At 55.0% G+C, this 27,155-nt stretch overlaps 2 protein-coding genes across 2 annotated transcripts in view; one reads left to right on the top strand and one right to left on the bottom strand.

The window, feature by feature from the left end:
* Positions 1 to 15,419, top strand: part of TRAP1 (TNF receptor associated protein 1) — a 36,132-nt gene extending 20,713 nt beyond the window's left edge. The window contains 15 exon segments of the mRNA XM_079121337.1: positions 470 to 579; positions 1,055 to 1,128; positions 1,579 to 1,734; positions 3,306 to 3,426; positions 4,321 to 4,390; positions 6,916 to 7,063; positions 8,660 to 8,845; positions 9,219 to 9,357; positions 10,126 to 10,211; positions 11,221 to 11,366; positions 14,993 to 15,017; positions 15,019 to 15,066; positions 15,189 to 15,216; positions 15,219 to 15,263; positions 15,266 to 15,419. Coding sequence (XP_078977463.1) covers positions 470 to 579; positions 1,055 to 1,128; positions 1,579 to 1,734; positions 3,306 to 3,426; positions 4,321 to 4,390; positions 6,916 to 7,063; positions 8,660 to 8,845; positions 9,219 to 9,357; positions 10,126 to 10,211; positions 11,221 to 11,366; positions 14,993 to 15,017; positions 15,019 to 15,066; positions 15,189 to 15,216; positions 15,219 to 15,263; positions 15,266 to 15,288 — 1,405 coding nt within the window. The 3' untranslated portion in view covers positions 15,289 to 15,419.
* DNASE1 (deoxyribonuclease 1) lies at positions 15,380 to 18,631 on the bottom strand. Its single transcript, XM_079121340.1, has 9 exons — positions 17,945 to 18,631; positions 17,426 to 17,573; positions 17,040 to 17,128; positions 16,852 to 16,935; positions 16,347 to 16,462; positions 16,071 to 16,183; positions 15,840 to 15,994; positions 15,653 to 15,749; positions 15,380 to 15,571 (listed from the first exon to the last, which is right to left on the bottom strand). Exons 2-9 carry the CDS (start codon positions 17,570 to 17,572, stop codon positions 15,518 to 15,520), a joined length of 855 nt encoding a protein of 284 aa, XP_078977466.1. The 5' UTR covers position 17,573; positions 17,945 to 18,631; the 3' UTR covers positions 15,380 to 15,517.
* Between the last annotated feature and the right edge of the window lie 8,524 nt (positions 18,632 to 27,155).

The raw sequence follows: 27,155 nt of genomic DNA, 5'->3' as shown, positions 1-27,155 counted from the left end.
TTTTTATTTATTTATTACACGGTGCTGACTATCAAACCCAGTGCTCGCCTGTGCTAGGCAAGCACTCTTTCACTGAGCTACAACCCCAGTCCCTCTTTCCTCACTTCTGAAGTGGCTTCTGCTTTTCTCAGGGGCACCTGGCCTCTGCCACAGTTCAGAAACAGCACAGGTATCTGGTGCTGGTTTGGAGCTGGGCCAGGCCCCATTGGTGCCCTGGGTCTGCTTCCTGGTTGCTTAGGCCCAGGAAATTCTCCAAGGGAGCCTGGAGACTTTACCTATACCCCAGCACAGAGGTCCTCTTCCCTGGTGTACACTCTGTGACCTGAGGGGTTCTGCCTCGGTCAGAGGGGGCACTCCCTGTGTTGGCTTGGGCTGTGCTTGTGAACATCCCAGGAAAGCAGTGACTTTGCCCTACCGTGCTTTGTAGGCAGTGACACGTGGAACTGACTTCCTTTCCCTTGGGTCTTAGCTCTGGAGTGTTTGAGATCGCTGAAGCTTCGGGTGTCAGAACTGGAACCAAGATTGTCATCCATCTCAAGTCAGACTGCAGAGAGTTTGCCAGTGAGGCCCGGGTTCGAGGTGCGTGGTGCCTAGGCCCCAGCTGACCTCTGGGCCTTGTGAGATGGACACAGCTGAGAAGGGCTGTGCAGGGGCTGGGCTTCCAGCGTGGTTGATAGGTCTGTGGGGGACAAAACTCTCGCTGACTCTCGGGGAACCCAAAGGCAAGGCTTGCTGACAGATGGTACCCAGCCCTCGATCTCTTGTAAATTTGGTGGTCTGACAGAGCTGTCTAGCTGCAAGAGCTTGGAGCCTGTGGCCTTTCTCCCAGGAGGAACATTGCTGTGGGCTGTTTTGGAGTCTCACTGAAAGCCCACGTGGTGTCAGGGAACCCGGCCCCGGGAAGTCTGCTTCTCTTTGGGTTCTGCCACCCAAAGAGGTGGGCAGGACCTGTGCCTTACTGGGCCCTGCCTGCGCCTGTGAGGTGGGCATGCCTCAGCAAGCCCTGTCCTCACCTGGAGCGGCTTCGCTTTACTCTTGTCTCTGTCTCCTGCAGACGTGGTGACAAAGTACAGTAACTTCGTCAGCTTCCCTCTGTACCTTAATGGAAGGCGGATTAACACCTTGCAGGTGAGGCCCAGAGCTACCTGCAGGGCTCAGGCAGCCCTGGAGACAGATGTGCACACTCCATGGACAGAAGGACAGAGATGACCAGGGGTCGCTGCCCAGAATCAGGATGAGGTGTCTTTTGTGGAGAGATGAGATTGGGGGTGCTGGTAGGGCCCCAGACCCAGCACACCCAGCCCACACTCAGCATTGATAGATGGCATGATTCTCTCTCCTACTCAGCTCCAGCCTCCTGGTTGGCCCTTGCCTGACTTTACTGCCTTCAGGAAGGGACACTGTGCGAGTGCTTTCATGAGTCAGCCCGTTCTCCCCGCAAGTCCTGGAGGGGATGGAACTGGAGAGGGAGGGCCGGCCCCCACCGCAGCCTGTCCAGGGGCATGCTTTCCTCCACTGACCTGTAGGGTCCTGGTGGGGATGCAGCTCACCATGCTCCCCCTCCGTTGCTGTCACCAGGCCCTCTGGATGATGGACCCCAAGGACGTCAGTGAGTTGCAGCATGAGGAGTTCTACCGTTACATCGCTCAGGCATTTGACAAGCCCCGCTACACCCTGCACTACAGGACAGATGCACCCCTCAATATCCGGAGCCTCTTCTACGTGCCTGAGACGGTGAGGCACTTGGCTCAGGCCTGCGTGGCCCTCACGTGTTGCGGCTGCTGAGCGGCCCCTCTGCCCCCAGAGCCAGGGCATTCCTGTGACCACAGTGATGGCTCCAAGTGGGGACATCTTCATGTAGGTGTGCCACCTCATTGGCAGGATTAGAGCAGAAGAAAAGTAGAGGCCTCTGGGCAGGGAGCACAGGCTGTTCAGTCTCCCACATGCACAGTGCAAGGGTGTTTCATGTGACGTCTTTCAGAGCAGGTCTGGTCTCAGGTGCTCGGGTGCATAGGGAGGGGCCCTTGGAGCAGCTGCATGCTGGCTGGGGCAGGGCAGGGCAGGCTGTGTTGCAGGTCGTGTGAGGCTTTCCTCAGGATGCTCCAGAAAGGGGTTCAGAGTCATGGTGTGCTTCCACTCATTCCTCACCCTGGTTCATGTGGGCATATGGAAATGGGCAGATCCTGCAGTGGAGAGGCCTGTCCAGGGCTTAATCCCCAGGTTCCCATGCCTTCACCTGACCCGACTGTAATAGTGCCCATTTCTTAGTATCCCTTTGAGAAAGAGCTGGACTGCCTTCCCTCCAGGCGAGGTCCATGGGCCACAGCCTCAGCATCCTCTTAAGTTTTGTTACAAATGCTGAGTCTCAGCCTACCAGGACCTCTTGGGTCAGAGCCCACACTAGCAGGACCCAGTGCTGAGGCAGAGGTGGTGGTGCTGGTAATTGAACCTAGGAGTGTTTAACCACTGAGCCACATACCCAGCCCTTTTATTTTATTGTATTTTATTTTTTATTTTTTTGCAGTTCTGGGGATTGAACCCAGGGCCCTGTGCTTGCAAGGCAGGCACTCTACCAACTGAGCTCTGTCCCCAGCCCTAATTTTTTATTCTGATACAGGGTCTCACTAAATTGCTGAGGCTGGCCTCCAATTTGTGATCCTCCTGCCTCAGCACCCCAAGTAGCCAGGATCACAAGTGTGCACCACTGCACGTGGCGCACCACTGCACGTGGCTCACCCCAGCATGCATTTCTGGGAGGACAGAGCACACAGTCTCTGTGTGTCTGCTGACCCTACTGCTGTGGTGAGAAAGGCCCACAGACAGTGTCTTGGGAACCACTGAAGCTGGGCCCCTGGACCTGTCGATGTTAAAATGGCAGTTTCCTATCTTTTCACATGTTGTTAATTATCTAATTTTTTCCCTAACCATTAAAACTGTATAAATCATCCTCAGCTCATACAGATAGGCAGCAAGCCAGATGTGGCCTCTGGGCTGTGGTTTGCTGGCCCCTGATTAATCACCAAGTTTGGCTCCATTCTTGGAGACGTGCATATCCTTTTATGTACTGTGTTGGGAGCGGGTTGGGGAGAGAGGGCCAACCCCACTCCCTGCAGAGCCCTGGTGTACATGTGGTGTGTCTACCTGGACTGGGACCTCTGGTGGAACTCGTCCTCTGGCCTTTTCTGCCCCCTGGTTCTTTGCCCAGGGTAGCCAAGGTTATCTAGCATCTTGCCACTGGGCTCTGCCTCCCTATTACTAATGTGGATTTCTGCCACTGCCACCTGACCTTGTCCTTTTTTTCTCAGAAACCATCCATGTTTGATGTGAGCAGGGAGCTGGGCTCCAGTGTGGCGCTGTACAGTCGTAAAGTCCTCATCCAGACCAAAGCTGCAGACATCCTACCCAAGTGGCTGCGCTTCATTCGAGGTACAGTGGCCTGCCACCTGTGCTGGACTGTGGCCCTGAGTCTGCGAGTAGCTTGCTGTGTGGCCTTGCATTGCTCACTGTTTGCAAAATGTGTTGCTGGTCTGGCTCTCAGATCAGCTTTCCTAAGCCTGGTCATTGTGGCTGGGGAGACTAGCTCGGAGGCTCTCGAACTGTTTCCAGCCTCAAAATTAGTTGTGACTGATTTGATCATGTGATGAATCTGAACTTGAGATCGTAGTTGAGTAAAGAATTCAGTGTTTAGTGGGCTGGGGAGATAGCTCAGTTGGTAGAGTGCCTGCCTCGCAAGCACAAGGCCGTGGGTTTAATCCCCAGCACCGCAAAAAAAAAAAAAAAAAGAATTCAGTGTTTAGATCTTCGTATCATTGAGCACAAAGGTGCCTACTGTCCCTGACATAGCTAGGATTTTTTTTTCACTTTTATGTATTTTTTTAAACAGGGCACTGAATCCAGGGTTGCTTTACCATTGAGCCACATCCCCAGCCTTTTTTTACATTTCATTTAGAGTCAGGGTCTTGCTAAGTTGCTGAGGCTGACTTTGAACTCACGATCCTCCTGCCTCATCCTCCCCAGTCACTGGGATTGCAGGCATGCACCACTGCGCCTGGTGTAGCTAGAATTTTTAAGGTCGAACCCCTGATGTGTTTGCTGAGTCCCAGGGCCTCTGAGGCTATAGGCACCACCCCTTGCCCAGGCTAGGCCTGCTCTCAGATGTGTCTTGTCCCCAGGCTTTCTGTAGCCCCCTGTCTTCCTTGCCCCTCTCTCACCACCTGTGGCTCACATAAGGCAAAGGGCCAGTTAAGAAGATGTGGCTCTTGGGTAGTGGTTGAGGAGCCGTAGGTGCAGGGAGGCTCTGACCTGCCCTGTTCCTTGCAGGTGTGGTGGACAGTGAGGACATCCCTCTGAACCTCAGCCGGGAACTCCTGCAGGAGAGTGCACTCATCCGGTGAGCCTAGGGCACAGGGCAGTGTGGGCTTCTTGTTGAGAATCAGGTGCTCCAGCTTGGCTGTGCCTCACACGCCTGAGCGTGGCTTACGGGAACAGGAGCAGCGTAAAGAGCAGAAAACTGGGCCTGGCCTACTCCTGAGCCACTCAGTCTGTGGTCTGCAAGAGTTTGGGACTAGTTGGTCATCACCAAGGAGTCTAGATAGGACAGGGCCTGCAGGGCCAGCTGGGGTACCCAGCTGCACGGGGACAAGGCTCTTGGCAGTGGCCTGCAGCAGGCCAAACCCTGTGCGGAAGTGGAACTGCATTCACTGGCTTTTTTTTTTTTTTTTTTTTTTTTCCTAGTGAAAGTAATGTTTGCTTTTAACGGCCATGTGTCTCATCTGTGGTCCTAACCTAGAGATGGCCAGAGTTGACATTTTAGGATTCAGGAGGTAAGAGCAGGTTTTAGAGCTAGAGTGTGTACAAAAATCAGATTGGAGCCAGGTGTGATGGAACACACCTGTAATCCTGGGTACTCAGGAGGCTGAGGCAGAAGGATCACAAGTTCAAGACCAGCTCGGACAACTGAGTTGAAACCCTTTTTCAAAAAATAAAGAAAGGGGGAAGGGGGCGGAGGTATGAAAGATGGTGGAATGAGACCAACATCATTACCCTGTGTACATGTGTGATTACATTGTGTACAACCAGAGAAGCGAAAAGTTGTACTCCATTTATGTACAATGAATCAAAATGCAGTCTGTAAAAATTAAAAAAATTTTTTAAAAATTCAATTGACAAATAAAAATTGCATACAGCAAAAGAGAAAGAAAAAAGACTGAGGATGTAGTTAGTTCAGTGGTAAAGTGCCCTTAGATTGAATCCCCAGTACCACCCAAAAAAAAAAAAAAACCAAATTGGAAAAGAAATAGGTCCTTCACAAGTCTCTAAGTTGCCCATAAACAACGAAATCAGCAGCAGTGTGCTGCTGGACAAGCACTGCTCTTCATGGTCAAGAGGAGGTACTTCCTGCATGGAGGAGGGCAGCTCTCACTGGTGAGACACCTGCCTGGAGAACAGCCCAGGGCTGCCTCATATTTATACTGTTTTTCTAGGTAGTAGTTTATTTGGGTATTTCCTACCCAAAAATTTGGGGGGAACCTCTTTTAATAACTGCATAATAGCATATCGCACAGATGTGTATTGTTTATTTAGTCCCTTAGGGTAGAAAAGTTATTTTTCCTATTAAAAACAAACAGAAGGTATAATAAATGAAAAAAAGGACCTCAGTACCTTGTACTGGTCTGTGCCAGTGACGTGGGCCTCCTGACAGCTGTGGCCCTCTGCCACAGGGCAACACGCTTGCTCGCTCTGGCAGGACAGTTTCCTCTGCTGGTGGCAGAGTGCGGAGTGAGCCTGCGGGCCCATTGGGGCTGGCATGCTGTGCTCCACGTTAATGGGAAGGGTTGGGGGCCCATCCCTACCACTCAGCCCAGGGGACTGCAGTCAGGGGGATTCCAGGCACCAACCACGTCTTAGAGCTGGAGAGACCAGAGGCAACCCTAGAACCAGGAAGCTCTGGTGAAGCAACCCCAAGCTGACCATAGCAGAACTGTGCTGAGTCCTGGTCACACAGCCCCTTGGAGCCTGCGTCACAGAGGAGTCGTGTTCGTCAGTCAAAAAACCTGCGTGCTCTGACTGCCGTGGCCCTGGGTCTGCCCCAGCTGCAGAGGGGAAGTCTGGCCCCATCACTGCTCATGGTTGTCAGGTTGCCAGTCTGACAGCTCATCTCAATTTCAAGAGTCCATGTTAAGAAGTTTTCAAGGAATTCCAAATTCTGTAAAAAACCTTTTCTCCTCTGGTCTTCAGGCAAGCTTTCTTTCCCTGCCCCCTCTTCCTTCAGATACCGTAGGGTCCTGTGTGGCTGCAGTACAGCCTCAGGACCAGGACTGTGTTGCCAGTCTCACTGCCACCGTCCTTAGGCCAGACCAGGTCGCACTGCTCTCTTGCTGAATGTGAGCCCCTGGGCTTTCCTGACTTTCCTGTCCAGGATACTGTTGGGGAGGAGGTCTGTCATTCTGTGAAGCAACCCTGTGTTTGCACCAAGGCTCAGTGAAAGAACACAAGGGGCCAGTCCTGCTAGGTGGGGCATGGTTCCGACTTGTCCTGTGCCTGTGAAGGTCACAGTGACACTTGGCTGAGGGTTATCTGCGGGTCTCTCCACATGGTACCTCTTGAATATCAGCTCAGGTGATTTGAAGCAGTAGACATACCATCTTAATACATAAATGTCATAATGTTCATAATTTATGACCTGACTTTCCATTTTCATCAAAGGATAATAATCTGTTTCTTCTTGCCTTGGACATCAGTTCACACTCCCGCCTGCAGGGGGCAGCATGCTCTGCTTGGGCCTCCAGGGCGCCCCTCTGCTCAGCACCGAAGGCCCAGTGGTGCTGCTATTCTCTCATCTTTGTGGGCAGACTGGCCATTTCGTTGAACCCTTCACAGAAGCTGTCATTCATGGCGAGTGAATTCTATTCCCAGGAAGCTCCGGGACGTGTTACAGCAGAGGCTGATCAAGTTCTTCGTTGAGCAGAGCAAAAGGGATGCTGAGAAGTATGCGAAGTTCTTTGAAGATTATGGCTTGTTCATGAGGGAGGGCATCGTGACCACTGCAGAGCAGGAGGTCAAGGTAAGGCCAGCTCTCCAGGCCTTCCTCTGGTCTGCCTCAGCACTGGGGCTGAGGAGGAAGGTGGAGGCCTCTGGACACAGCACTGGGGTCCCCAGCACCTGGCCACTGCTGCAGAGTCAGTGCACTGAATACTGGACTCCAGGCCTCTGCCAGTAGAGCAGCAGGCTGAGCATGTGGTGCATGCATGCCCTGCCCTGGCTTACAGGCACTGCACTCTCCGCTTAAGGGCTGAGCCTCTTCTTCCTGAGGTCCCAACCCCTGAGGTGGCAGGAAGAGGGGTGCACTCTCTCAGAGCAGGTTAGGGGCTCAGGCAAGCCGAGGGGTCTGGTGTTAACAAGGGGTTTTCCTTGGGTGATGGTGGAAGCCCCTCAGCACTGCTGTTGTTCATTGAGATATTGGCACCTTAAACCTTTTATTGTCACCCTCTTGAAATGCACAGGTCAGTGGCACAGCACAGCCACAGCACCGTGCCAGCACTAGCACTCTCTGTTCCCAGGACGTGCTTGTCCTCGCCCACAGGAGCCTCCCCGTGAACATCCCAGTGCTGGCTGTGACTGGTGCCCTCCTGCCAGCCACGGAGGGAGGCTGAGCATGGGTGTGGCCAAGGTGGCTCGCCCTGACACTCCATCCTAGCAGCAGACTCTGCTGCCCTGGGCACAGGGCTGCCCAGCTTGCCATTCAGCATCCATTCCTGCTGGTCTGACCTTTACTTGATAGACCTGGTAGCCTTGCCTTTCTCAAGTGCTTTGTAAGCCTGCAGCTGTGCATACCAGCAAGGACCCCATGCCTGCCATGAGCAGGACCATATTGTGGCCACTCCAGGGCAGCTCCTGCTCTTCATCTTTCCCTCCATTTGTCTGCTTCTGTCCATCTTGAGTCCAGGCTTGACACTTGCATTTGGACTTGTCCCTAGGTGTCCTCTGATTCCTTTCCCTGGATTCCCACACTCCTTGTCACCCCTCTGCCACAACTCTCAGGTGATAGCAGCTTGGATAAGGCAGTGTTTGGGCTGGGGGGACCAGGGACCAGTCTCCCAACTTGCTGCTGCTCCTTGTCCTTCACGTGCAGTCCACGTGGACCCTAACTGTCACATCTGGTTTTTTTTTTTTTTTTTTTTTTGTTTTTTTTTTTTTTTTTTGGTAGTGCTTGGGATTTGAACCCAGGGCCTTGTGCTTGCAAGGCAAGCACTGTACCAGCTTATCTACATCCCCAACTCTACCTGGCACATCTGCATGTAGCCCTCCTCCTAGGTCTTTCTCCAAGGCCCACTCTGGCCAGAACTGGTCACGTGCCACCCCTGGCTGTGAGGGAGCTGAGAAATGTGGACTTCACGCCCAGGTCCAAATGCCCAGGTCCAAATGCCCACAGAGACAGGAACTATCACTGAGTACAGAGGGAAGCTGCTGGAACCAGGAGCAGGGTCTTTGTGGATGGGTTCTGAACACCCCTGGGCCATACGTGGTAGAAAGTACTTTCCAGGTCCCTGTCCCTCTTCAGGTGGGGGCACATGGGCAGAGTGAGGCCTGTGGCCTGCAGGGTGGAGCTGCTCAGAGCTAGACCTGGAGCGGACAGTGACTTGCCTGTGTCTGTCCACAGGAGGACATCGCCAAGCTGCTGCGCTATGAGTCTTCAGCACTGCCTGCTGGGCAGCTGACCAGTCTGTCGGACTATGCCAGCCGCATGCAGGCTGGCACCCGCAACATCTACTATCTGTGTGCCCCCAGCCGGCACCTGGCAGAGCACTCGCCCTACTACGAGGCTATGAAGCAGAAGCACATGGAGGTGGGCAAGCAGTGGGGCTGCTCTGGAGCCGCCATCCTGGCCCGGCTCCCTCACAGGGTCTGAGCCGAGTGGAGGTCTCAAACATCCCAGCCCAGTGTGCCCGGCCAGGAGGCCAGGTGGTGCACCCGCCACCCCATCCCAGGGCAGCCAGGGCCTTCCCGGGCAGACCTGCTCCTGCCCTATGGCATGTTCTCGCAGCAGGTGGCTGGGAACCTCGTGCATGAGTGGAGGGTTTCTGCTGCTAGGACGGCCAGAGCCCCCCTCTTCCCTCTGGTGAACCATTACTCAGGTCTGGGGAAAGACTGAGGGATGTGCTGAGAGGAGGTGTCCCCTCTTCTGTCTCATGTCCACTGAGGTTCTATGACGTCTGCAGGTCCTCTTCTGTTACGAGCAGTTTGATGAGCTCACCTTGTTGCACCTTCGTGAGTTTGACAAGAAGAAGCTTATCTCGGTTGAGACGGACATCGTGGTCGATCACTACAAGGAGGAAAAGTTTGAGGACACGTCACCAGGTGGGCTTGCTCTCCTCTCCAGGGCACAGGGCCAGCACCATTTGTGGCCTTAGTAGCAGACAAAACCAAGTGGCCTGGGATGATGCTTGGCCTGCAGGGCTTCTCCTGACCTGTCTGTGGATTTACCTGGGATGTTCTTTTTCACTTGGGTTTAGGGAAAGAAGCTGCTTGGTAACATCTTAATAATTCATGGAAAATGTTGAGGTCTCAGGGCCTCTGGTGCTCCTTCTGTGGTGGCTCCGACAGTTGACCAAGCATCCCAAGAGAGTCAGATTTGGGCTTTTTTTCTCCCTTCAACCCAGGGCCTCACACATGCTAGGCAAGTGGTCTACCACTGAGCCACATCCACAGCTGTTTTTGCCTTTTCTTTTGAGACTGGGTTTTGCTAAGTTGCCCAGGCTGACTTTGAAGTTGAGCTCCTCCTGCCTCAGTCTTCCATGCGACTGGGATCATAAGCTGCACCATTGTGCCAGTGTAGGATTGTTTTGTTTGAAGCCCTCAGGCCTTACCTGGAGAGCTGGGTGTGGCCTGGTGGGGGAGTGCTTGCTGGGCACATGCGAGGCCCTAGGATCAATCCCCAGCGCTGCCCCACCGCCACCACCAAAAAATGAAATCACAGGAAACTCAGGCCATTGAAGTGCCTCCTGAGGTTTTCACTGCAGATGACATGGGTCTTCTGGAGCACCAGGCAGTGGGGCAGGAGGTGAGGGGAGAGCCCACGGAACAAGCGGGCTGTGGACAGTGGCTCGCTCATGCCATCTTGCACAGCCGGCGACCGCCTTTCCGAGAAGGAGACCGAGGAGCTGGTGGCCTGGATGAGGAACGCGCTGGGGTCTCGAGTTGCCAATGTGAAGGTGAGGCCTTCCCGGGCATGTCGCCTTCCCTGTGGCCCCTGCAGCGTGAGGCAGAGGTCTTGGGAACTGAGGAGTAGCAGGAGCAGCCAGGTCCCCAGCAGGTGCCTCAGGGCCAGCCTGTTCTGGACCCTACAGAGGTTGCAGTGGCTAAAGTAGGGGTACCAAGGAAGGGATGTGCCACCCCAGCCCGAGGGGAGCTCATGCTCCCAGTTGGATCTTAGTGGGGTTCTGGTGGAATAAGAGCAAGCAAGAGGCAGGTCCAGGAGGCAGTAAGCTGAGGGGTGGCCCTGGGTGGAAGAGACGTGACCTCTGCAGAACATGGAGAGCCATCCCGTGCAGACAGGGTCACATGGTGGCACTGCTCCTGTGGTGCATGCTGCGTCCCTGCTTCACAAACGCCATGCCCTTAAGCACTGGGCAGCTACTGTCCGGGCTGTGGTGAGGAGCTCTGATCACATCTGGGCCTGAGGAGGCAGGGCCTGAATCAGAGCTCAGATCCTCGTTCCCCAGTGGCCAGGCTGGTGGGCAGGAGGGTTCTTGGCCTGAGTCAGGAAGCCAGGGTCCCAGCCACTCAAGACACTGGAGGTGAGTGGCTTGCTGGGAGGATGTCTTCTCATGATGGGAGGAGGGAGAGCAGGGCCGCAGGACAGGGCAGAGACGGACCTGCCCTGGGGCTGGGCCAAAGGTCAATGTTGGGCCCTCAGAGATGGTGATGGACCGAACAGGCCCTGTGAACAACTGAGGTGTGAACAGCACCAGGCAAGACGGATCTCCATCAAGCAGATACTAGGGACTGGTGCTTCAGGGAGGAGGCATGGGCCTCTGCCTTCACATGGTCCCCTCCTTAGTGGACAATGGGGAGGGGAATGGCTCTGGGCTGTGAGAGGTTGTCCCTGAGACCCCTCTTCTATCCACTGTGTCGGGGAGCCTCACCCTTGCTTTAGACCCTGCCAGGCGTGGCCCCTTTACCTCTGGGTCCCCCTCAGCTCCACCCCGGCCTTGCTTGCAGGTGACCCTCCGCCTGGACACCCACCCTGCCATGGTGACAGTGCTAGAGATGGGGGCTGCACGGCACTTCCTGCGCATGCAACAGCTGGCCAAGACGCAAGAAGAGCGTGCTCAACTCCTACAGCCCACACTGGAAGTCAATCCCAGGTGTGGCCCAGGCGCCTTTATGACCTGCTGAGGGTTTTGTTTCTGTTTTTGTTTTTCAGTTCCAGGGAGTGAACTCGGGCACTCAACCACTGAGCCACTACCCCAGTCCTGTTTTGTATTTTATTTAGAGACAGGGTCTCACTGAGTTGCTTAGCACCTCACTTTTGGTGAGGCTGGCTTTGAACTCATAATCCTCCTGCTTCAGCTCCCAAGCTGCTGGGATTACAAGCATATGCCACCATGCTCAGCTTGCTGAGGGGGTTTTTACTGTACATGGCCATGCATTCTTCTCAAGGCATAGGAAAGTACACAAGCTTTGTGCAGTTGGACAGCTGTTTATAAGGAGATGATGTGTGTTGCTGTGATAAAATACCTGAAATAATCAACTTAAGGGAGGAAAGGTTATTTTGGCTCACAATTTCAGAGATTTTAGCCATCTTCATTTGGCTTGGTCACTTTGTACCTGTAGCAAGACAGAACATGGCAGGAGCACATGGTAAAATAAAGCTGGTCCTCTCATGGCAGCAGGAAGTAAAGAGAGAAGAGGGACCAGAGTCCCATTGTCCTTTTCAAGGGCACTTACCCAATGACCTAACTTCCTTCCACAGGGCCCCAGCTCCTAATGGTTCCACCACCTTCCAGGGGTGCCACAGATTGGGGGCCCAGCCTTTAACATATGAGACTTAAGGGGTCATTTAAGATCCAGACCATAAGAGGACTCATGTCATTAAACTGTATTCAGGGCTGGGTATTCAGGGCTGGGGTCATGGCTCAGTGGTAGAGCACTTGCCTGGCATGTGTGAGGCCCTGAGTTTCGATTCTCAGCACCACATATAAATAAATAAATAAAATAAAGGTCCATCAAAAATCTAAAAAACACAAACAAAAAGACCCACAAAACTGTATTCAGTAAGATTTGAACAAACTGAACCCTGCCGGACCCTCAGGTGCCTTACCGGGGTTCTCCCCGCTAGAATTGTCCCTCACAGGGCAGCCGTGTCTCAGGACTGCCATGGCCTCACTTTGCCTTGTGCCTGAGCAGTCTGCGCCCCTTAAAGCAGACTGGTTGGCCTATTTTGAACGCAGGGGACTGGGTCCCGGCACAGGTGCTTCTCCTTCCCCTGCTTTTTTCTTTGGACATTGTTGGGGGGTTGGACCGAGGTCAGCATGGTGAGTGCCCTACGTCCGAGCCACACTGTGGCCTGTAACTATTTTGAGACAGGGCCTTAATAGTCGCCCAGCCTGGCCTTGAACGAGTTCCTGATTATGGGTGTGCCACTGTGCCTGGCACAGATATTCTCCTTGAAGTCCCTCTTTCCTGCAGCATCTGAGGGGCGGTCTGTGTTCCAGGGGCTCTGAGGGTAGTTTCCACAGGTGACACTGCGTACCAGTCCTCCTCAGCACCTACCGTTCCTTCTAGGCTGGGCGGCTCTGGCCTTTCAGCTGGCTCTGTGGCTGAATAGTCCTGGGAGGTCTGATTTTTGTCTATTCTGCAAGACGGCCGTCACTCTCCGCCCACTTGCTGTACACACCGTCCTGGCCCAGGCGTGGGGGGTCAGGTGTCCACACACACATTTTTTCTGCCTGTCCCTTTGCCACTTCCACAGGGTCCTGGGCACTCATCTTTCCCAGGCCTCCAGGCCCAGCAGCCAGTCTGCCCCTGCTTCATCGAGCAGAGATTGACTGCTCGGCCGCTGCTCCTGTGTAGGTGGCCTGACTGGAGCCACGCCCTTGCGTACCGACAAGCTCCAGTGGTTTTGATGGAGGTTGTCTTAACTCCCTACATCGATTTTGGAAGAACTGACGTCTTTCTGTTGATGGAAATGGTATTTTTCTCCATTTACTTAGGTCTTAAGTACCTTTCAGCTGTTTAGGTTCTCTGTGCCTTTAGTTTGTTGTTGGGTTGTTTTATTTGCACTGGGGATTGAACACAGGGGTGCTTAGCCACTGAGCCACATCTCCAGCACTTTGTTTTATTTAGAGACGGGGTCTCACTGAGTTGCTTAGGGCTTCACTAAGGTGCAGAGACAGACTTTGAACTCACAAACCTCCTGCCTCAGCCTCCAGAGCCACTGGGATTATAGGTTTGTGCCACTGTACCTGGCATGTTCCTTTAGTTTTTATAATTGATGTCTTTTTTTTCCTGAGATGGAATCTTCCTAAGTTGCCCAGGCTGACCTTGAACTTTAGAGTACTCTCGTGTCAGCCTCCTGAGTCTCTGGGGTTGCAGGTGTGCTCCAAGCCTGGCCCTAATATCGTGTGTGCGTGCACTACTAAGGACTGATCCAGGGCGCTCTACCACTGAGGCAGCAGCCCCAGCCCTTTTATCTTGTATTTTGAGATGGGGTCTCACTGAGTTACTGAAGCTGCCCTAGAACTTGCGATCTTCCTGCTTCCATCCCCCTAGTTGGGGATTCCAGGTGTGCACCACCACATCAGCTGGCTTCTGATGTGTCTTTTTGTTAAATGTTAAAATTTTTTCATTTTCTGAACTTCTTTTGCAACTGTCTTTTTAAATGAGATCACATAAACAAGTTACCAGAGATGTTAATGGCAAAAGGAAAGCCCTGATCCATGCCTCACCCCACCCGTGCAGCCCATTGGTGAGTTCTGCTTGTGTGGGTTTTCCTATGGCACCAGTCGTGACTTTTTCTTTGTCACTTATTATCATCTTTATTGTAAAATAGTGGGGTGGGGAGGTAGCGTTCCCAGTTCTGCCAGATCACCAGCATGGACGCTCTGGTCCGGCTCTGGGCCCCAGCACTGGCTACAAAGGCAGGTGCTAGGCTAACTTGTTCTGCCAGGAGACCAGTTTTGTTGGTGCTGTGTGGAGGCGGCCGAGGGCTTCACTTCTCCATTTTGCTTTTAAAGCCTGTGGCATACTCACGTGGTTCAGAATTGGAACAAACCAAGAATGACAGGGAAAATGTTCCTCCTGGCCTTGTCCCCAGTGCAGCCATACGTGTGTCCACAGGTTCAGCACGGAGGTCCTTGCTCAGTGGTGTAACCAGGGGGCCCTCGAGCTAGAGCCTCAGGAAAGCCGTCCTGTTTTTGGCTGTGGATGTATGTTTGGGGTGCTGGCTGGAGATGGAGCTGCTGCTCTGGGGTCACCTGTGCAGCATGTCAGTGGCCTGCTCGGTGGAACCATAGGTAAACTCCCATTTTCTCCTGGACCCTAAGTTGATGGACGTTTCTTCTTATTAGGATAAACTCTGCATATTTTACCTTTGAGGAAACACGTTTTTATCATTCTTTTGTTTTTGGCTTCTGTGTTTGTATTTTGCTTCTGGGATTAAGCTTTTATGATTTGTTCTATCTTTGATCCCAGTTAATTTGGTCTAAGGAAGATGGTAGAACTGGTCTTAGGTTTTCTGGCTGGCTAGTGAGCCCCATGCTGCAGGCCCGCTGATCTGCCTTCCCTGAGCCTTGCCCCGCACTTTAGCATATGCTCCTCCAGGTCCCTTCTTGCTGCTTGCTCTTCTGTGAGGTTTAACAAGCTATTTATAAATTTGTGAACTGTTTTGGAATGTTTCTGGTAACCCCCCGGAGGGGTCAGCAGGTAGAGGCCCTGTGGGTGGGACAGAGCCCAGCCTGAGCTGACTTTCCCTCTGGCTCTCATACTGCAGGCACATGCTGATCAGGAAGCTCAGCCCAGCTGAGAGAGCCGGAGCCTGAGCTGGCGCAGCTGCTGGTCGACCAGGTGAGAGGAGCATGGCTTAGCCCAGGACGGCCCCGGGGGCCCACCTTGGAGGTTGGGAGGCTGCTCTCCCTCTTTGCCTTTTGGGTCCCCTGCCCTACGACGTTTCCAACCTTGCCTTTCAGATCTATGACAACGCCATGATAGCAGCAGGCTGGTGGACGACCCCAGGCCTATGGTCTGCCGCCTCAATGACCTTCTCATAAGGCCCTGGAGAGACGCTGACGACCTGGTCCTCTCAGGTGGCAAAGGAGACATGTGCCTGGGAAGTGTCCCCGAGGCAGAGATAGTAAGGACAGGAGACCACCACCTCCTTGAGTTTTATTTACCTCCATTAAAGTATTCCTTAACCCACATTTGGACTCTGTCCAGGCTTCAGGATGGTCGAGTGAGGTCGCCCCCTTGGCTGGGGGCTGCACGGTCTGTACCTGCACAGCCATGCTGCTCACTGAAGTCAGGCTCTCCTCAGCGTCACCTCCACTGGGTAGTGGTCACTGATGGCCTCAGCCTGTGGGAGACGTGCAGGGTGTCAGGCCTTTCCTGGAGGAAGAGCCTCTACGCACCCTGAGCTGGCAGGATGCATACTTACGAGCTTCTCACTCAGGCCAAATGCCTCCTGGAAGTCAAAAGGAGCAGCTGAGGCGGGGACAATGGCAGCTTGGAGGAGAGCTCCCGAGACCACAATCCTGTGAGACATAGGACAGCAGGTGAGGGCTGGGCTTCAGAGGCTTGGTGGTGCATTCTGAGGCTGGATGCCCATGGTAGGTCCTGCCCACCTATCATAGGCACAGTGTGTGGATGTGACTGTAGTGTCCGCCGTGTCGGGAATCAGCCACTGGAAGGCCGGGTCTGTACGCAGACGGATGGAGGACCACTGGGAGGGGGTCACGTAGCTGCAGCCAGCGTTGAAGTCGCCCATCAACATGACATCCTGCCAGGAAACACCTGCCTTTTGGCCCAGGAACAGATGGGGCCACTAGAGCCCACTGCCCACAGGACGGTCTCACCTCCAGGCCCCACTTCTGCTGGACATCCAGGTAGACATCATAGAGCGCATCAATCTCAGTCACCGCGTCTGTTGGGGCAGCGTGCAGGGGCACGATGGCAAACTCCCTGACGTCTGAGGAGACAGACATGCTGAGCACATGCTGTTGGGATAAAGGACACCACGGTGCCCCAGGGGGTGGACCTTTTCCTATGTGATGTGAACAGTAAGGGCCTAGGGGACGGCTCTGCTACAGACTGAGCACGGCTGGGTAAGGCTGAGGCTCGGCAACACTCACGTGTGAACGGGGAGAAGAACTTGACAATGGCTGGCTCTCGGCTGAAGGTGTCATTCCCGCAGGGCTCACAGCCATCGTCGTAGTAGTAGCTGTCCAACACGGACACCTGGTCAGGCCTGCGGGAGGGCCAGGCAAGAGGTGACCCTGGGGCTGGTGAGCCGGCCATTCCTTCACATCATCCCACTGCACCTGCTCCACCAGCCCCGTGGGCCTGGGCAACAGGAGGGGCCGGGTGTGCGCTCCAGCACCGAGCAGGCTCACCCGGCCAGGAAGCGCACCTAGGAGCAGCCAGTCCCCGGCTCACCTGCGACTGGAGGCAGAGGGTGGTCTGACCACTCAGTTTCATTGGGTTCTTGTCCCTCCCACTTTCCTAGGCTCCTCCCAACAGAGGGAAGGGCTTACTGGACTCTAGACCCCCCCTCAGTCTGCAGCAATGTGCTGAGGTACGACATGGGGTGGTCCTCACGTGCTGGCGGTCACGGGTGGCACCGGCCCCAGGTTTTACCTGTAGAGGAAGAGGTACTGTTCCTTATAGCTGTTGCGTCCCAGGGGCTTACTGACCACGTAGTGATAGTTGTCGGGTGCATTCCTGAGGGCAGGAAACAAAGGTCCTTCAGGGCCAGCAGCAGGGCTCCTGTGCCTACTGTCCCCTGGAGTGGTCCCTTCTCCCAGAAGCCCACCATTGTCACCCACCAGTTGAGTTCATCCAGCAGTTTCCCCACCGCTGTCAGATAGGTGTCTCTGACCTCCTGGACAAGAGCAATGTCGTAGCGACTCAGGATCTGGGGGACAGAGCCACACGGGGGCTAAGCAAGAGCTGGGTGGAGACTCCAGCCCTTGCCTGCCTGGGGCATTGGGTCCCGACCATGTCAAGGGCCACAGCTGCTGCTGCTCCTTGGGACAGTGTCCATGGCACAGTACGCCCAGCCTTCATTTCTGCCGGGTCCTGGGGCTCTCCATGCCCCACGAGCAGTCTGTGGTCCCACAGAGCTGCCCTGCCCAGACCACCAGCCCTGCATTCAAGGGGCTTGTGACACCTTCCCAAGGTCTGCCCTCGGGGACAGGCCACCTAGACTTACCCGCACAATGTAGCTGGAGAGGGTGTCATTGGACATCTTGGTGTCTCCAAAACTTCGGATGTTGAAGGCTGCAATTCTCAAAGCCATGACCATGTGCAGCAGGCTGGCCAGGGCGAGCAGCACTATCAGTGGCCTTGACCCCCTCATCCTGGGAGGACAGAGATTGCAGGAACACCAACAGTGAGATATGGCCTGTCATCCTCACCCCAGCCTCCTGAGTCAGCTTGGCAGAAGCGAGTGGAGCCCAAGGTCAAGGACATCCTGTCCTCATGGCTGTGCCAGAGCACATCCTGGGGAAACCCTCAGACCTTTCCCCACATATCCAGGGGGTAAGCACTCAGTGCCTCAAGTCCCTGGGTTTCCTCCTCGCCCACCAGGGAACGAGCCATCCTGAGCCCCTGGAGCCTGCGCTGCCAGGCAAACCCTGCTGTGTTGGTGGGACACAGCTGAGCCTGCCCTCCCTGCTCAGAGACTGGCCGGTCACCCAGGACTCCACAGATGACCAAGCCTGGCACTCACCCAAGGTGACTTCTGGAGAGATGATGGAAATTCTGCTAAGAATCTGGAATATTCTTTGATGATGCTTCACTCCTTTTGCTGCTTTAAGAAAAAAAAGTTTCCAAAGGAAGGTCTTGGGAAAGGAGGTCTTGCAGAGCTCAGTCCCTGTGCAGGCACTGCTGGTCCTGCCCAGGGTTTTAAGGGTTCAGGCAGCCGAGACCGCCCCCAGGGCATGCGTGCCCTGCACTGTGCATAACAATGACACTGCTTATGTGGCCCTTGACAGACAGCTCCATACCAGTGTAAAAACAGCACCTGATAATTGTGTTTGCACTTGGCACTTGGCTGTAAAGTGTCTAGTGAACACGCTTTTCCTGTCCTTTGCCCGTCCAGTATCTTCCCCAGGGATGGGCATGGTGTGTGCTGGAGGGTGGGGCTGCACTCATCCACCTGCCTACCTCTGACCTGGGGGCCTGGAGGTCACCTTGAAGCCCGAGGCCAAAGCCAGAAACAGCTGCATGTTGCCACGGAGCCCACAGTGGCCAGACCTCTGGTGCAGGACCTTCATAGCACCCCAGTTCCCACCTTCCCAGTTCAGCAGCCTTGACACGTGGGCAGCTGAGCAAGCAGCAGGGGCTGGGGATGGCAGTGCAGGGCCAGGCAGTAGGGAGCTTTCTGAGGTGAATTAGGAGCTGATTAGGCCTCAAGGACCTTCAGTGACCAGGTCACAGGGCCAGTCCAGTCATTTCAGAATCTTTGACCTTCCCATGTGCCTTCATGCCCTGAGACTACTGAAACAAACCATCAATTTAGTGACTTAAAACACTGAAGTTGATCCTCTCACAGTTCTGGAGACCAGAGGCTCAGAACCCAGTTTTCAGTAGGGCCACACATGTCACTCTAGGGAAGGACCTTCCTCCCAGCAATCCCTGGCTCTGCTCTGCCTCCACTGTCATGTGACCCGACAGTTCTGCCTCTAGAAAGATGACAGGGGTTGCATTTGGGGCCCTCCCAGGTTAGCTGGATAATGTCCCCACTTCACCATCCTTAGTCTCATCTGAAGTCCTCTTCCCATATAAACTTGAGTTCCAGGGATTAGGACATGGGTATTTTTAGGTACCATATTCAGATGGTCCATCTAAGGGAGTTCTGTCCCACATGGGAAGAGCTTTTGGGTCCCCAAGGACAGCACTGCTGTGTGGGAGGCCTTGGTCTCCTTGAGGAGGAAGGGCCCGACTGAAATTGAGGGAGGACCAAAGCTCGAGAACCTTGGAGTGGGTGGGGGGCTGTGGGAGTTCAGGGAGCAGGGTGGCCTCAAGAGCAGGAAGGAGTCAGTAGGGGCTGGTCACAAACCAAGGGCAGGCCCAGCAAGGATTAACAGGGTAAAGCTGACCTTTGCGGACTCGAAGAGCACTGAGAGCCGCCTCTGGCCATCAGCACGAGGTTCACAGACTTACCGAACTTTGTCATGCACCTGGAAGATGGAGTCACCAGCTGTTGCTCCAGCTACCAGAAGCCCTGTCAGACTTCTTCAGAGGTCTGGTTGCTGGTTCTTCCCTGTTTTCATTCCCTGAGGAGCAGACCTAGCGGGCCGCCACTGTGCTCCACAGAGGTGACCTGGCCCAGCTTCCGAGTGGACGTGGGGCACTGGCACAGCGAGTCAGGAGTCTGGCTCCTGTTTGCAGCACACTGGACCAGGGAGCCTGGCAGCCTCTCATCCCTTCCCTACTCTTGGGCGCTCCCAGGCACCGTCCCCACCCTCCTCCTCCGACCCCCCAAGCAAGAAGGTTGGGACTCAGGCAGTGTACAGATGGCTGAACCTGGACACCTGCCACCTGCAGCAGCCTTGGAGCAGGGCTCCTGTGAGCCCGGCGTGAACCACTGTCCTCCCCATCCCAAGGGGAGCGCCACTGCCGTCCTGAGGTTCAAGTACCAGTGGACACAGCACATTCCACAGACTCACTGCAGCTCTTAAAAAGTCCCCGTCTCCCTGGGGACAGAGCCCTCATGCTGTACCACCGTTGCTCTTACCTTTCCCTCCTGGGCACTTCGATCTGTGTCAGTCAGTGGTTGCTGTGTAACAAGCTGCCCCCAAAACCAGGCATGACAGTTCTTGCTGGTAATCTCAGCAACCTGGGAGACTGAGGCGAATTCAAGGGCAGCCCGAACAATTTATGAGACCCCATCTCAAAGTTTTTAAAAAGGGGTTGGGGATGTAGGTCAGTGGCAGGGTGCCCCAGTATTGGGGAAGGAAAAACAAGTCTCAGTGCACACAGCACACGTCCTTTCCCATGCGCAGATCTGCAGACCAGCCAGGGCGGCCCTGCTGCTGCTGGGCTGGAAGGTGCAGAGGGGCAAGCAGGGTGCCTGACACTCTTGAGGCCTAGGCTTGGACTCTGCGCTGTCCCTTTTGCCCACTCTTGGCCCTGGCAAGCCACTGGGCCAAGCCAAGGTGACCAGAAAGGCTCCCACTTTGCTAATGCAGAGGTGGGCGCCAGGGAAGGAAGAGGTGTGGCTCTCCTGGCATTTCCAGTCACATCAACAAGGAGATGGATGCCCACGGCCAGTGGCCAGTGTGAAAAGCTGGCCACTTTTCCATGTCAGTGTGAGCTGTTTGTACATCAGCCACGAGGTACCACAGCTTTCTCCTATTAGACCTCTGCAGACACAGAGGGAAGCAGCCTGTAACAACAGTGTGCAAGCCGAGTCGAAGGATGAAGAGGAAAATCCTATGAACACCATGGCCAGGAACAAAGAACCTCAAAGGGACATGTGCAGTGGCACAGGGCTCAAGGGGGTGCAGAGAGCTGAGGTCCCCAGACTGCACAGAGCTGCCTTCGGATGGGGCGTGCACGGCTCAGGGAAGTCCAGGTACCGAAGCTGCTTCCCACTTCACTCCTTTCCGAACTTCCGTGCCCGCAGCGCTGGCTGTGGCCGTAACTGAAGAAGCGGTTACCACGTGAGATTCAACACAGAACGAGGCAAGGCCGTGGGGGGGGGGGTCAAAGGGCCTGGCAGGCAGGCACACCAGGAGTCACTAGGACACTCAAAATGGAAATAAAAACTGTCTTTAAACTTTATGTGCATTACTTTTCTAAAATGTCTACTGCAAGTCACCAGGACAAGAATACTTACTGTTTGGATTTCCCTATTTAATAAATGCAACAGTCACGGATTTGTTCTGGCTCGGGGCCTCTTCGGATAACTGCCTAAGCCAGAGTTGGAGCTACCTGGGGGCTGAGGGAGGGTGAGCACCTGAGCCCAGGAGTTGGGGACCATATGGCAAGGCCCTGTCTCAAGTGCTGGTGATGGAGTCACCACAGCGAGCCTTCACAGGAGTGCTCAGCTGGGAGTCCGGAAACGGAGCCAGGGAACACAGGGCACCTCAGGTGACACGCTACAGCTCGCTCACTCGCTTTCCTTCTCTTCTGGATGTCATGATTTGCAGCCACCTCAACATCTCTCAAGTTTTCAACTACACAGATGGCCACAGAGAACAGCCGCAGCGCTTAGTTAAGTGTCGCTGTGTTTCAGTACACGATTCACATTAGTCTATCGGGGCTGCTAGGAACCGACCATCCTGGAAACAGCAAAGTGAGAGGAACTTCTGTGCACAGGCTGCTGCTCAGCAGCCCCAGTCAGAGGGCCAAGGAAACAGTGAGGCTGTGAAGCACAGGGAGTGACGGTCCCAAGTCCAGGTGCTGAACCACAGTGGCTGCTGACACCAGGAAGACAGCAGCCACCCTGTGCCTCCTGACCAAAGGACAGCACTGGGGAAGGCTTCCAGCCAGAACGACCTTGAAGCTGGTCAGACTCCAGACCTAAATGCCAGCCTACGGCAAATGGGATGGACAGGCTCTGGCCAGCAGAACCACAGGAACACAGTAGGACCCAGAGTGCAGGAAAGGACGCAGGAACAAGAACAGTCTCACTGATAAATTTCAATTTTCAAGAAGATTTTCAATAAGTTTTCAATAAATTTTCAAGAAGAAAATGGAAGAGAGGAAAAACAGGAAAGCAACTGGCGATACAGCAACACAGCCAACGCTGGGCTGGGGTCGTGGCTCAGCGGTAGACGCCTGCCTGGCACACGTGAGGCACCGGCTCTCCCAAATGTGTAATCGGATCACGAGCACGTTATTCCTCTGCTTGGAATCTGTCACCAGTTTCTCATTGTCCTTAAGATGGAATCAGTGCCTACCATGACCTACGCAGCCCTGCTCAGAGCCCCACATCTGGACGGCTGGGCCCTCCTGTCATCCCAGTGTCACCTTAAATGTCGCCTCTACCGCAGGAGTCGCCCCTCACTGCCCGAGGGCCCTTGTCGCTCGGTGGTTGTAATGAGCGTACTCGCTCCTCGTTCACACTCCTCAAGGGCCGACTTCTCAAGCAGAAAAGCTCTGGGCCCCCAGCAGAGCCAGGCTCACCACTCTGCTCCTGCTGGCTAAGAGAGTGTCCCTTCCCCCAGGACCCTCTGGAGGCACCGGGCACAGCTCAGGAGGCAGCGTCCTGGAGGACAAAGGCCCCATCCTGGCCACCTCACTTTAATCCCTGAGAAGGTCACAGGCATCGCTAGCTCGCGGGCTGCCCTTGGCCCATGACCTGGCCTGCACTCGCCAGCCCAAATTCACTTCTGCTCATTTCCACCCAGGGTGGAAAATTCCTCAGAACAACAGACAGGAAAGCCAGGACTCGTGACAGCGGCTGTCATGCTCGGCTGGTCATGCGTTGGTCCCCAATGCACTGGGGAACAGTTGGCACTTGGAGGCTGGGAGGCAGCACTCCCAGCGGGCTCTGCTGGCCTCCCGTACCCCCAGCCTCAAGCACACCACTGTTCTGCACCCTGCTTTTAGAAAGACACAAATACAAAGTCGGCTGCCTAGAAACCCAGGCATTCTGGGCACTGGGGCACCCCTGCAACGGGAGCCTCTGGGGCGCCAGCCACCAAGCTATACCTGCTGAGCGTGCAGCAGGACCCTGGTGCCACTGTTCCCAGCAAGTGCTGCCGTGGAAAACACCCCTCGGGTACCCTAGTTACAAAGCCGCTTCAGCCTCCCCCAAGCACACAGCTCCCATGTCCACCCTGGGGCCGGGGGCCAGGGGCTGTGGAGAGGTTAGCAGGCCCCTGAGGCCCAGGCTCACGTGACACTGCAGCCTCTTCCACTGACCTTCCTCAGCTCACTAGTCCTTGCTGGCCTGGCCTGCTGACAAGGCCCCCTGCCTGTACACTCCAGATACAACGGAATTCAAACTCCCCTGCCCCATCGCCCGTCTCCTTGTGGGTCAGCCACGCTGTTTCGAAGCCCACATCTGATGACCAGGCCCGTCTGTGAGTGATGTCTTCCTGTGCTCCCATTTTCTGGTGTGCCTGTCACTTTTGACTGAGCATCAGCCACTGTGACAGGATCACAGGGGTCTGAACGTATCCCCTCCAGGGAAGGCTCACCTCCTTGACAGGCCAGAGCAACAGGCTGCTGGGGGCACCGGGGACTGCGCTGCATCCCCTGCGGCCTGCTCACTTCCCAAGTTCTCCCCGGGGCCTCCTCCCCACAGGCCAGACTCCTCCCTGCTCCACGGAGCTCTACTTCCAGCTGCTCGTCCCTGCTGCCAGGCTGCTCTCTTCTCTGGCCTCCTCCTTCTTGGGGACTTGGCCCTGGGGTCCTGCTGCTCAGCATGGGGCCCACCCTGGGGTCCCGCCTGCAGCCCTAGGCTCTGCTCCTCAGCATCCTGCCCAGCCAGGGCCCTGGGGAAAGGACCTGCTCAGGAGCCTCTGCCGGGGCTGGAGGTGGCTGTCCCGCTGCACGCGGCTCCACGAGGAGTGCGTCCGTGTGCAGCGCCTCCAGGTCACTCGGGCAGGGCTGGCGCCCAGGGGCTGCTCCCACCAGCAGCCATGTGAACAATCCCAGCTCTGGATGTCCTGTCCAGAGTGCGCGAGACGAGGGGAACCAAGAGGGACACGAGCCCAGTTTCTGGGGCAGTCAGGGACTGAGTTGTCACTTTTCTGGGCAGAGGCCTCTGCATCCTCGTCCTAACAAGGACCCAGTCAGTCCTCCCACCAGAAGCTCCCCGCTAGCTCTGGAAGCAAGCAGGAGGGCCTGTCCTCAGCTCGGCCGATGGCCGCACTCCTGGTCCCAGGGCTGCCAGGGCTCTAGCTCCAGGCAGCTTCCTTTCTGAGGCCTCTGCCCCCTGGGCCGGGTGGCAGCGCTGCCTTCTGGGAACTGCACGTCACACAGAACCTCCTGCCCGGCCTGGGCATCAGGCTGCTCTATTGCTGGTCGCACGTCCACATTTTGACCACGACTCCCAACGATGCTGCTGCCTACTCTTTCCTGGGTGGGGCAGCTGGGAAGGCTGCTGTCCCCCAACCCCACCCACCCTCTGCTCTCCCAGGCATCTCCGGATCTCAGCACAGGACACCGAGGCACTGTGACCCCGCCAGGGCAGCCCTACCCCACGTGCCGGGAGGCCATGGTCCCCAAGGTCACTCAGGTCCTTCTCCCACCTGCGCTGCCCAGGGGAAGTCATGTGGTGTTCTGCACTCAACAACTGACTCTCCCCTGCGGGTGGGACACGTGCAGGAAGCAACTGCGTTCTCCCTGAGAGCCAGCGGGGGTTCAGCGGTGGGGGAGTCGATTCCCAGGGAAAGGCCTTGCCCCAGGTGGCTCTGGGACATACGCCTTCTGAGGCTGCAGGTGGCGAAGGGCCCGTGCTCCCTCCTGTCCCAACCCCCCATCCACATGAGGGGCTCCCCGAGGGCCCTCCCTCCACCACCCTGCAGCCCAGGCACCAGTCCAGGGCAGGGCCTGAGGCACAGTGTCCCAGACGTGGAAGGGAAGATGCCCCAGGCAGGCAGGGGCACAGGCAGCAGCCAGACCTCTGCCCCGGCACTCAGGGCTGCAGCTGGGTTGCGGCATCGGTTCCCAGAGTCCACTCACCTTGCAGAGGTGACTTCCCAGGCTCCCTCTCCTGGACGTGCATGGAAGCACGCTGTCCACTGGGGCCAGCACTTCTCCCCCAGCACAGAGGTCCAGCAGCCAGCAAGCGCCACCGCCAGCACCCGCCTGGCTGGGGCCTCGGGGTGGGGGTGGGGGGGGCAGGGGATGGGTCCAGCTTGGTCCTGTGGCCAATCACGGCAGCCTCCTCGGGCCTCTGGGGAAAGCAAGCCTGGGAATGTAGTTCAGTGGTAAAGCATCCCTGGTTCAGTCCCCAGTACAGGAAAAAAAGAAAAATAAAAAATAAAAAAAAAAAAAGAAAGGAAAAAGTAAAATTACTACGACCAAAAAAACTGAGAAGACAATTATTTCCTTATTCAGTCTACACTCTCCCTAAGCCCTGCCAAGATGAACCAGGAGGAGCTGGACAGGTTTGGCTTTGCAGAACTGGGACAAGGGCCTTCACTTCTTCCTCACAACTGCTTAAAATATCAAAGATGCCAAGTTTTCAAAAAGAAATTCCAGAAGGGCAAGTCTGTGATAATCAGTGCATCCAACCTCTTCGCCTTTCCCCTCACTCAAAAACGACCTCCTCCAGTCAGCTAGAAAAGCACACGCGGGCTGGAGTTACACGGACTTCTCCCACCGGCTCTGCACCCACCCAAAGCTGACCCTCACCTTCTGTGGGGCCCTCAGCCACTGAGCCCCACTCCCAGCCCTATTATTTTATTTAGAGACAGAGTCTCACTCGATCCTCCTGCCTCAGCCTCCCGAGCTGCTGGGATTACAAGCGTGCACCACTGCACCTAACTCAAGCCTTACCTTTTAATATTTGAAATGTCCCTTCGCCTCCCTGGTTTATGGGTTTTGCAAAGCAGGAAACACAGTAGCATTTCCATAGAAACGACACTGTCCCTTAGCTTAGTCACAGTGGGTGACTTCTGCCTGATTCTGGTGCTTCTGCTGGAGATTCATCACAACGTGGTCTTGGCCAAGGGGCTCCCATCCTTCACCCTGGGTCACAGAGGAAGCTGTCCCGGGTATGGATAACTGCGCTTCCCTGAGGAACTAGGCCTGACACTAAGTTCCAGTTGTCCTTCTCCCAGAGGCTTTTGGCATCTCTTTTGGCTTCCAGGATCTACTCAGCAGCTGTGGTTAAACAGTCGTTCCTAATCTAGAGGCCATCAGAATCATCTGGAAACAGGGCCCTCCCTCAGGACTTTTCCAGTAAACCTAAGGACAGTGTCCACACGTTTCCATTGTGGAAAACCACACAGGTGATTCAGCTGAGGATCTCAGGTTTAAGGCACTCTCTTCTCTAAGTCACACTTTGATCCATGTTACTTAAAGTCAGATTTTGGGTTTGGGGAAGGGAGCTAGAAAGGGTTTTCTTCACTGGGCCTCCAAGAAATTTAAATCCTAAACATGACTGAGGTACTTCACTTCCAATCTGTGGAGGAAAAACTACCCTCTCATCTGTCCTTCCCACTGTCCCAGTCATGTACAGGTGAACTAGTCATTTTTTTGAATTTTTCTGTATCTCATGATATTTAATCTTGCTGGTAGGAAAACACCACCTCTCAGAACTAGCTGATTCCTGGGGAGTAAAAAACTCAACGGGAGAGTGTCCTGCTCACAGGAAAGCCACCCTCCTTTATCTAACTCACACACCATATTTTCCTTTCCCTAAACCATTCCGTGGCCAGGTACCAGGCAACCAGAGACCACCCCTAGAGCCCAAAGCCCCCAGTTATTTAAACCAGCCAATCCTAAATGTCCCCACTCCAGCCAACCTGCCTTTCCTGCAGAGGCCCCAAGAAAGCACTCACCTATGCCTTCCCCTTGGTCCTGCTTCCTCCTGAGCAAACCCTGGCTTCCCCTCTGCCCCTGCGTGGTGTGGCATGCTCCCTCTTCCTGGGAAACAGTAATCAATTCCTCTTCTGATGGCACTGGCCTCCCCCCGCTGTCAGTCAGGCACCTTCATGGGTTAAACCCCAAGACAACCCACTCCATCCATGTTTCCCTGCTGCCTGCCAGTCTTGTTCTGTCTACTCTGTCCAGTGGGAAACCATATTACAAACTAAGGTCTCCACTACCAGAGAACAAGTCATACCTCCTAGTTCTATCACACAGAAAAACCTCTTGGAATTCCTACACCTGAAACAACAGTCAGAGTTAGGGCTGGGGATGTAGCTAAGCGGTAGAATGTGTGTTTAGTATGCACGAGGTGCTGTGTCTGCTCCCCATCACTGCAAAACTAAATGTTAAAAAAGAAAAAAGTTCAGAAGGAGTTTTGCCCA

Source organism: Sciurus vulgaris, assembly GCF_902686455.1.
Source record: "Sciurus vulgaris genome assembly, chromosome: 18".
In the NCBI taxonomy this organism is placed as follows: domain Eukaryota; kingdom Metazoa; phylum Chordata; class Mammalia; order Rodentia; family Sciuridae; genus Sciurus; species Sciurus vulgaris.
The sequence above is the reverse complement of the archived record's forward strand: the minus strand, read 5'-3'. Positions and strand labels throughout refer to the sequence as shown.

Excerpts from the sequence above, each read along its gene's own strand:
- DNASE1 (XM_079121340.1), bottom strand. The coding sequence starts at position 17,572 with ATGAGGGGGTCAAGGCCACTGATAGTGCTGCTCGCCCTGGCCAGCCTG. Across the intron at positions 17,129-17,425 it reads TCTCCAGCTACATTGTGCGG|ATCCTGAGTCGCTACGACAT; the intron begins GTAAGTCTAGGT and ends TCTGTCCCCCAG. Across the intron at positions 16,463-16,851 it reads CAGTACCTCTTCCTCTACAG|GCCTGACCAGGTGTCCGTGT; the intron begins GTAAAACCTGGG and ends GCCCTCCCGCAG.